At 43.6% G+C, this 10,649-nt stretch overlaps 1 protein-coding gene across 1 annotated transcript in view; it reads right to left on the bottom strand.

Moving 5' to 3' along the window:
* Positions 1 to 3,427: 3,427 nt before the first annotated feature.
* The window catches only part of LOC129828629 (nuclear protein localization protein 4 homolog), a 37,772-nt gene continuing 30,550 nt past the window's right edge, over positions 3,428 to 10,649 (bottom strand). The window contains exons 15-16 of the mRNA XM_055889714.1: positions 6,479 to 6,581; positions 3,428 to 5,893 (exon numbers count right to left, since the gene is read on the bottom strand). Coding sequence (XP_055745689.1) covers positions 5,730 to 5,893; positions 6,479 to 6,581 — 267 coding nt within the window. The 3' untranslated portion in view covers positions 3,428 to 5,729. The remainder of the gene's footprint in view (positions 5,894 to 6,478; positions 6,582 to 10,649) is intronic.

Genomic DNA, 10,649 nt, shown 5'->3' with positions numbered 1-10,649 from the left:
TCAGGGACTGGTTGAAAATGTCAGTGAAGACACTTGCCAGTTGGTCAGCACGTGCTCGTTGTACACGTCCTGGTAATCCGTCTGGCCCTGCGGCCTTGTGAATGTTGACCTGTTTAAAAGGTTTTACTCACATCGGCTACGGAGAGCATTATCACACAGTAGTCCGGAATAGCTGGTACTCTCACGCATGTTTCAGTGTTACTTGCCTCGAAGCGCGCATAGAAGTAATTTAGCTCGTCTGGTAGATTCGTGTCACTGGGCAGTTCGCGGCTGTCCTTTCCTTTGCAGTCTAATACTTTGCAAGCCCTGCCACATCCGACGAGTGTCAGAGACGGTGCAGTACGATTCAATCTTAGTCCTGTATTGACGCTTTGCCTGTTTGATGGTTTGTCGGAGGGTATAGCGGGATTTCTTATAAGCTTCCGGGTTAGTGTCGCGCTCCTTGAAAGCGGCAGCTCTAGCCTTTAGCTCAGTGCGGATGTTGCCTCTAATCCATGGCTTCTGGTTGGGTTATGTACTTATTGATGAAGCCAGTGACCGATGTGGTGTGCTCCTCAATGCCGCTGGAAGAATCCCGGAACATAATTCCAGCCTTTTCTAGCAAAACAGTTCTGTAGCTTAACATCTGCTTCATCTGAACACTTTCTTATTGACCGAGTCACTGGTGCTTCTCGCTTTAGTTTTTGCTTGTAAGCAGGAATCAGGATAGAATTATGGTCAGATTTGCCAAATGGAAGGCGAGGGAGAGCTTTGTACATGTCTCTGTGTGTGGAGTAAAGGTAGGCTAGGGTTTTTTCCCTCTCTGGTTGCACATTTAACATGCCGGCAGAGATTAGGTAGAACGGATGAGTTTTCCTGCATTAAAGTCCCCAGCCACTAGGAGCGCCGACCTCTGGATGAGCATTTTCCTGTTTGCTTATGGCCTTATACAGCTCATTGAGTGCGGTCTTAGTGCCAGCATCGGTTTGTGATGGCATGTAGACAGCTATGAAAAATATAGATGTAAACTCTTGGTAAATACTGTGGTCTAGAGCTCATCATGAGATGCTCTACCTCAGATGAGCAAAACCTTGAGACTTCCTTAGATTTCGTGCACCAGCTATTGTTTACAAATATACATAGGTCGCCGCCCCTTGTCTTACCAGAAGCCGCTGTTCTATCCTGCCGAAAAAGCTTAAAACCCACCAGCTGTATGTTAGTCATGTCATCGTTCAGCCACAACTCGGTGAAAAATAAGATATTACAGTTTTTAATGACCCGTTGGTAGGATATGTGCTCGTAGTTCGTCTATTTTATTATTGATTAATTGTACGTTGGTTAATAGGACCGATGGTAAAAAGTAGATTACCCTCTCGGCGACGGATCCTTACAAGGTACCCGGACCGTCGTCCACGATAACTCCTGCTTTCCCTCCTGCAAATGATAGGGATCAGGGCCCTGTCGGGCGTCCGAAGTAAATCCTTCCCGTTCGACTCGTTGAAGAAGAATTCCTCCAGTACAGGGTGAGTAATCGCTGCCCTGATATCAAGAAGCTATTTTCAGTTATAAGACACGGTGACAGAAATATTATGTACAAAATAAGTTACAAATAACGCGAAAATAAACATACACAATAAGGTTAGGGGATCGTAAAACAGCAGGTATCTCCATCGGCGTGATCATTTAATTGTCTTCATGGGAGAATAGCCATACGGAAGCTACTCCTGGGAAAAAGGCACATGACAGCACGCCTGGAGTCACAAAAAGGCACGTGATGGACTCAGAGCATAGGGCCTCCTGAGTGGCGCAGTGGTCTAAGGCACTGCACCGCAGTTCTAGCTGTGCCCCTAGAGATTCTGGGTTTGAGCTCAGGCTCTGGCGCGGCCGGCCGTGACACCGATGGGGCAGCGCACAATTGGCCCAGCGTCGTCCGGGTTAGGGGAGGGTTTAGCCGGCAGGGATGTCCTTGTCCCATGGTGCTCTAGCGACTCCTGTGGCGGGCCGGGCGCAGTGCACGCTGACAGGGTCGCCATGTGCAGTGTTTCCTCTGACACATTGGTGCGGCTGGCTTCCGGGTTAAGTGGACTTTGTGTCAAGAAGCCGTGCAGCTTGGTTGGGTTGTGTTTCGGTGGACGCACGGCTCTTGACCTTCGCCTCTCCCGAGTCCATACGGGAGTTTGCAGCGATGAGACAAGACTAACTACCAATTGGATCCCACGAAATTGGGGTGAAAAAAGGGCTAAAAAAAGATTGAGACAAAAATTAAACTCTTTGGCCTGAACGTAAAGCGCCAAGTCTGAAGAAAAGCAGGCACAGCTCATCACCAGTCTAACACCATGCGGCAGGGACTGGTAACAATGAATGGAGCTAAACACAAACAAATCCTTGATAATAACCTGCTTCAGATGACCTTCAGAGTGCAAATGACCTTAAACTGGGGAAAATACTTATGTTCCAACAGGACAATGACCCCAAGCATGCAGCCAAAGCTACGCTGTAATTGTTTCATAACAAGAACGTAAAAGTCCTTGAGTGGCTTTGCCAAAGACCAGACTTGAAAATTGCTGTTCACTGCTGCTCCCAATCTAATTTAAGAGATTGAGAAAATCTGCAAAGAACAAAATGGGAGAAAATCCCGAAATCCAGATGTGCAAATCTGATAACTCTACGCTGTAAATCGCCGCCAAAAGGTACTTCTACAAAGTATTGACTCGGGTGTAAATACTTAGGTAAATTAGATCTGTATTCCATTTTGAATACATTTGCCAAAATTTCTAAACAGGTTTTCACTTTGTCATTATGGGGTTTCGTGTGTAGATGGGTGAGAGAGACCAGTGAATCCATTTAGAATTCAGGCTGTAACAACACAATGTGGAATGTGTCAAGTGGTGTGAATACTTTCTCTAGGTACTGTAAAATGACCTTTTAACTAGTGTTAAAAATAGTGATAACTAATCAGATATGCATCAGTTACAGGGTCTGGTCAAGCGCATGGAGAAAAAAAGGACTAAAATCAGATAAATAAAAGAGCGCCAAGAAGCCACCAAAAATAAATGAAGGGAAATACTTTGTGGTGTTGGTACTGCTTTCAAAAGGACCCAGTGGTTGAAAACTCAGAGTACACATTACATTTAGCAGATGCTCTTATCCAGAGGGACTTACAGAAACAATTAGGGTTAAGTGCCTCGCTCAAGGGCACAGAGATTTTTCACCTAGTCAGCTTGGGGATTTGAACCAGCAACCTTTCAGTTACTGGCCCAACGCTCCTAGCTGCTAGGTTACCTGCTGGTTACTAGCCCAACGCTCCTAACCGCTAGGTTACCTGCTGGTTACTAGCCCAACGCTCCTAACCGCTAGGTTACCTGCCGCAGATGGAGAGGCCCTGCTTTAACCACTCCGTTAAGAGGACAAAAATTAGCCTAAAAGTACAAAAAAACAAACACGATGCTTCATTGATAGGAATTGTTTATTGTTTTACTGGTATTTCTGATATTAAATTAAAATTCAGGTCTACAGCATCATACAACTTTCTTTCAGGGTCCAATTATTCAGCTCAGAGTGGGACGTTTTATGTAGCTCTGGTCCAGGGCGTTACGTGTGGCTGAATTTCAGCATCAACAAGCCGCACTCGTAACTCCCTGGACCAGAGCTGGGACTTATTTTATGCATTTTAAGATCATCGTTCTCAACAACTCACACAGGGGGGGAAGTGGATAGAAATGGGCAAAATAACCTTAAACCATTCTCAAATTAAATCTACAAAATAAAAACTGAACTTTTTCAATGGAAATTACTCCCGAGCGCTTACAAAAAAAAAGCTAATCTGGGATAAAAAAAAAAAAGCATAATTTGAAACCCATGACCCCACCTCTCCATTCAACTGACAAGGATCAATCAGCCCCAAAATGGAGGAAAACCTCAAGTGACGACAGGCTCAACCGCTTGGAAATGCGCTCGCTACAACTCTCCAGGAAATACTTGAACGCTGGAAAAAAGTTGACTAAATCTGACTGCTACAGTGTCAAATTAGGGAGCAAAAATCGAACAACAAAAACATATTCAAACCAAATACTTAATTGAATGCCATCAAAATAGCAGTGTCAAGTTTTGGGCACTTTATAAGAATATAAAGCTGAATTAATTGAATCATAACGGGGAACCCTCAGGTGTGAAATAACACAGACACCTCCCCTGTGCTGACCAACAGATACTGTGGGGAATAGGTACTTGTTCATGCTAACCACTAACCCATTCATATTCTCAGACATTAAATGGTGTACCTAGATCATTGTAATCTGTATCTAAAAAAGGGGACATAAGAGAAAACATTCCCTACTGAATTGATTGTGCTGTGGACATCAGTTATTTGACGTCAAATAATTACTGTTGGAATGAGTTCAGTTTTACAGCTTTTAGTGTGGAGAGAAAATATTGGTTGTCCGTAACAGAAGCAAACACACCCTGAGCTCTTTAACCCTGCCCGGCCACCATCTTTCCCAGTTCCTTCACAATCCCTATTTTTTCCACCCCTCCTTGTTTCCCTTGTCATATTTCTTCCTCTCTCCATCCCAGGTGCACAGCACATTGGCCTGCTAAAAGGCATGGACCATTAAGGCATCTTTCTCTCTCCGCTATGTTGACCTGTGACCTATAGTGTCTTTGAAGGCAGAGTGATGGAGATCCATAGAGACCGTCGGAGGAATAAAAAGCATTCCATACTCTCTGGCCCCTCTGGATGGGCGCCAGTTGAAAGAGGAGAACAGATGCAAGACTGGGAAGGAGAGAGATGCAGTGATGGTAGCTAACCCAGTAAGCAAGCATCTCAATAGCTACCAACAAAACAAACACTGGCGTACTATAAGCTTCAACTGGAGCTTCAAAACTTTTTCAAAGTTAACAAATAGCCCAAAATCGAATGGTTTTATTAATGCTAGGACCATCACTCCTGAGGGCAGGGCATCAACTTAGGGGAAGTGCCTGAGCAACCGAGAACACATCACTCCTGCAATAGAAATCACTCAAATAAAGCAGCTAGGTTTATGCTAGTGCCTGATCGTTTAATTGAATAACTCTGTGAAGAGGTTTGGGCCAATCAAGAGATCTTCTGGATAGACCATTAGTGTCTGATAACTCTTGGAGAAATGAGAAACACAGACCCGATAGATACTGTAGCTACAAATCAGGAAAACAAAAATGCTTCATGTGCAATTAAATAAACAGCAATCAATCCTTCCTCAAGTAATGTATATTATTTACACAGACTTTCCAGAATAAGTCGCGAGAGCGAAATGGGGCACTGGTCGGTGTGAGTGAGATATAACTTAAAATGATTGAGTCTTTCCTTTGCTGTTGTCCTGAAGTACAGCAACATTTATTGGCGCCAGGTCATTGAGGAACATAAGGAACCATGGGGAGGAAGAGGGACGAAGCCTTGTCGCCAGAGTGCTTTCAGCTAAACATGTCCCAGCCAGTCTCAGTCAGGGGCCACGGCAGAGAGCGCGTGAGAGAGATGAGAGCACAGTCATTATTTGTTAAATCATTTGATGTAAACAAATGCCATCGTTTTGCGCTTGTCAACCCCATAGCAGTCTGAGATTGGATGGACAGGGGGGCCAAGGGCCAAGGGGAGACATCCAATCACGCAGCTGTTTGCAGTATCCAATCCCGGTGCGAAGTCGTTGGTGGATAAGGGAAGCGGGTGGGTAGAGGGGTTAGGGAAACATGGCAGGGGGCCAGGGTAGGGATGGGGTTTAACCCCTCGGCAGGCTGCACATCTCGCAGAGCTCTGTGCCGGGCTGGTTCATAAAGGTGCAGTGGAGGCAGGACCACATCGCTGAGGAGGATGCTGGGGTAGAGGGGCCCCCACCCATGGCCCCGTACTCCTGAGGGCCCGATGACTGCCCACCCACCGTGCCTGGGGAGAGGAGGGAGAGAGGGTCAGGGACATAAGAGTGGCGGTGACTCTTACCAGGAAGGACTTTTCAGACTTCCTTTTTATATGTAGGGATGATACATGAAATGACCTCCAACCAAATGTATCTTTGTGGTCAATAAAGTTCTACTGAATTGAATGCATGACAAGTTTAACTCAATCACTTTAAAATCAGATCCAAAATCAAATCAAAATGTATTGGTCACATACACATATTTAGCAGAAGTTATTGTGGGTGTAGTGAAATGCTTGTGTTCCTAACTCCAACAGTGCAGTAATATCTAACAAAACACAACAATATACAAAAACAGTTTACAATTGGCTCATTCATCCCCCTCCTCCCCCCTGTAACTATTCCCCAGGTCGTTGCTGCAAATGAGAACGTGTTCTCAGTCAACTTACCTGGTAAAATAACGGTAAAAATAAATAAATATATACACTCATCTAAAAGTAAAATAATGGAATTAAGAAACAAATAACAATCCATTACTCTTCAACAGTGACAGAAATGTAATAATTTCCACTAAGACATGTCAGTGCCCTACCTGGACGGCCAGCGGTACTTACTGCACAACTGCTCGATAGTGGCCCACTGCTCAGACTTCTTCCAGGTCTGAGCCAGCTCCTCGTCTTTAGTCTTCACAGCGTCCAACAGCAGACCAATGCTGTCCTGAGAACAGATAATTAGAACATATATTTGGGTAAAAATACATTACGTAACTCTTTTCTGGCCACGCCAAGATAACCCCAATCAAATGCAGGGAAACATCGTGATTTTTAACGATTGTTAACGATAGATGACATCAATCAAGGATTTAGAGCCAAGCTGCCATGAACAAAGAGATTGAGGGGGGGGTACTGTTGACCAATAGACAATCATTTCCACATTGAACAAACACGTGGGTGATAATCTGAACATTTTGTAGCGTGACAAAACAAAACACAGTGCTTGAAAATGTTTGGTTTGAGAGTGTGTGTGTGTGTGTGTGTGTGCGCGCGCACAATACGGTTGAGCGATGTCTGGAAGGAAACATCGTTCCATCTTCCTGTACAGTATTCACACCCTGAGCCATTGTTGTTTTACAGTTTGGATTTAAAATGGATTAAATTGAGATTGTGTCACTGGCCTAAACACAATACCCCATAATGTCAAAGTGGAATTAAAAATATAAAGCTTAAAATGTTTTGAGTCAATAATTATTCAACCCCTTTGTTGTTATGGCAAGCCTAAATAAGTTCAGGAGTAAAAATGTGCTTTACAAGTCACAAATTGCATGGACTCACTCTGTAATAGTGTGACATTTTTCAATGACTACCTCAAATCGCTGTACCCCACACATACAGACAAAGGTAAGGTCCCTCAGTCGAGCAGTGAATTTCAAAACACAGATTCAACCACAAAAGACCAGGGAGGTTTTCCAATGCCTCACAAGTAAGGGCACCTATTGGTAGATGGGTAAAAAGAGTGAATATCCCTTTGAGCATGGTGACGTTATTACTTACACTTTGGGTCCTGTATGAATAAACCAAGTCGCTACAAAGATACAGGCGTCCTTCCTAACTCAGTTGCCAGAAAGGAAGGAAACAGTTCTGGGATTTCACCATGAGGCCAATGGTGACTTTAAAAGTCACAGAGTTTAATGGCTGTGATAGGAGAAAACTGAGGATGGATCAACATTGTAGTTGCTCCACAATACTAACTTAAATGAAAGTGAAAAGGACACCTGCACAGAAAATAAATATTCCAAAACATGCATCCTGTTTGCAATAAGGCACTAAAGTAAAATGTGCCAAAGAAATTCAATTTATGTCCTGAATACAAAGCATAATGTTTGGGGAAAAAAATCCAAGAAAACATCACTGAGTAACACTTCATATGTTCAAGCATGGTGGTGGCTGCATCATGTTATGGGTATGCTTCTCATCGGCAAGGACAAGGGAGTTTTTTGGGGGATAAAAATAAACGGAACAGAGCTAAGCAAATCCTAATGGAAAACCTGGTTCAGTCTGCTTTCCAACAGACACTGGGTGACAAATTCACCTTTCAGCAGGACAATAACCTAAAACACAAGGTCAAATATACACTGGAGTTGCTTTCCAAGATGACATTGAGTGGCCTAGATACAGTTGACTTAAATCTACACTGAACAAAAACTATAAAACGCAACATGTAAAGTGTTGGTCCGATGTTTCATGAGCTGAAATAAAAGATCCAAGAAATGCTCAATAAGCACAAAAAAGCTTATTTCTTTAAAATGTTGTGCACAAATGTGTTTGCATCCCTGTTAGTGAGCATTTCTCCTTTGCCAAGATAATCCATCCACCTGACAGGTGTGTCATATCAAGAAGCTGATTAATTCTTAAGTCTAAGGCGTTTGGGGAGGGTGCTAAGCTAAGCTGACATAACTCAGTAAAATCATTGTTCCGTATAGTTAACCTATGACAAGACTTGAAAATGTCTGTAGCAATGATCAATAAAAAAACTTGACAGAACTTGAATGTGCAAATATTGTACAATGCAGGTGTGCAAAGCTCTAAGAGACTTACCCAGAAAGACTCACAGCTCTTAGAGACTTACCCAGAAAGACTCACAGCTCTAAGAGACTTACCCAGAAAGACTCACAGCTCTAAGAGACTTACCCAGAAAGACTCACAGCTCTAAGAGACTTACCCAGAAAGACTCACAGCTCTAAGAGACTTACCCAAAAAGACTCACAGCTCTAAGAGACCTACCCAGAAAGACTCACAGCTCTTAGAGACTTACCCAGAAAGACTCACAGCTCTTAGAGACTTACCCAGAAAGACTCACAGCTCTAAGAGACTTACCCAGAAAGACTCACAGCTCTTAGAGACCTACCCAGAAAGACTCACAGCTCTAAGAGACTTACCCAGAAAGACTCACAGCTCTAAGAGACTTACCCAGAAAGACTCACAGCTCTAAGAGACCTACCCAGAAAGACTCACCAGATGTAATCGCTGCCCATAAAAAGTGCTAACATGTATCGACTCAAGGCTGACTCAAAACATTTGCAAAAATGTCTAAAAAGATCTTTTCACTTTGTCATCATGGGGTAATGTGTGTAGATGGGTGAGAAAAACTCTAATACATGTTTTATTAATGCTGTAACAACTAAAATGTGGTATAAGTCCAGTTGGTATGAATACTTTCTGAAGGCAATATTAATTTAAATTTAACACGAATTTATGTGAGCGTTATAATAATATTATCACAACTCAAAAGTAAATGTGAAATGCACTCTTAACTTCACTATGACAACAATGCACTTAGACTACATCACATCGATCTGGGCTTGCTAGAAGTAACCACTAGCCAGCCAGCAGTCATGGGCGAAGCATTGCACCCTGGGAGTTAGAATGCACTCTGGGTATCGTAGTAGGCGGTGTAAAATCGATTGTATCTCACTGGTGTGTAGACTATTGCAATATAGAAGCTTTTCTGTGAACAAAGAGATTGTAAGGAAAAACTTACTGACAAGTTAAGACATTAAATAATTTCCACATTGGACAAACGTGGTGATAATCTGAACCTTTTGCAGCGTGGCAACAAACCAAAACATTGTGCTTGAACGTATTTGGTTTGAGAGTGTGAGAGACTGAGTGTGCGCGCAATACGGTTGGGCGGTGTCTGGAATGACACATCGTTCCATCTTCCTGTACAAACCTTAGTTTTGCCCGATATACCGAAACTTCAGTACTTTTCCAACTCAGAAGTGTGTGAAATGCACTCCTAACTTGCTATGACAGCAATATACACTGAACAAAAATATAAACGCAATCAAGTGTTGATGCTGTTTCATGAGCTGAAATGGATCCCAGGAATTTCCCCAAATGCACAAAAAGCTTGTTTACATCCCTGTTGGTGAACATTTCTCCTTTGCCAAGATAACCCATCTACCTGACAGGTGTGGCATATCAAGAAGCTGATTAAACAGCATGATCATTACACAGGTGCACCTTGTGCTGGGGACAATAAAAGGCCACTAAAATGGGCAGTTGTCTCCCACGACATAATGCCACAGATGTCTCAAGTTGAGTGTGCAATTGGTATGCTGACCGCAGGAATGTCCACCAGAGCTGTTGCCAGATAATTTTATGTTCATTTCTCTACCATAAGCCCCCTACAACATTGTTTCAGAGAAAATAGCAGATCGTCCAACCGGCCTCACAACCGCTGACCGCGTTCAACCACGCCAGCCCAGGACCTCCACATCCAGCTTCTTCATCTGCGGGATCATCAGACCAGCCACCCGTACAGCTGGTGAAACTGTCAGAAACTGTCTCCGGGAAGCTCGTCGCCCTCAGCAGGGTTTTGACCTGACTGTAATTTAGCGTTGTACGTGACTTTAGTGGGCAAATGCTCACCTTAGATGGCCACTGGCACGCTGGAGAAGTGTGCTCTTCGCAGATGAATATCGGCTTCAACTGTACGGAGTAGATGTCGTGTGGACAAGCGGTTTTCTAATGCCAACGTTATTAACAGAGTGCCCCCATGGTGGCGGTGGAGTTATGGTATGGGCAGAATTAAGCTATGGACAACGAACACAACCGCATTTTATTGATGGCAATTTGAATGCACAGAGATACCGTGACGAGATCCTGAGACCCATTGTCGTGCCATTCACCCGCCCTCCATTTGTTCTTGTTTCAGCCTGAGCCCCATGTCGCAAGGATCTGTACACAATTTCTAGAAGTTGAAAATGTCCCAGTTCTTCCATGG

The sequence above is a fragment of the Salvelinus fontinalis genome, chromosome 30, assembly GCF_029448725.1.
Source record: "Salvelinus fontinalis isolate EN_2023a chromosome 30, ASM2944872v1, whole genome shotgun sequence".
NCBI lineage: Eukaryota > Metazoa > Chordata > Actinopteri > Salmoniformes > Salmonidae > Salvelinus > Salvelinus fontinalis.
This window is presented reverse-complemented; position numbering and strand designations above follow the sequence as displayed.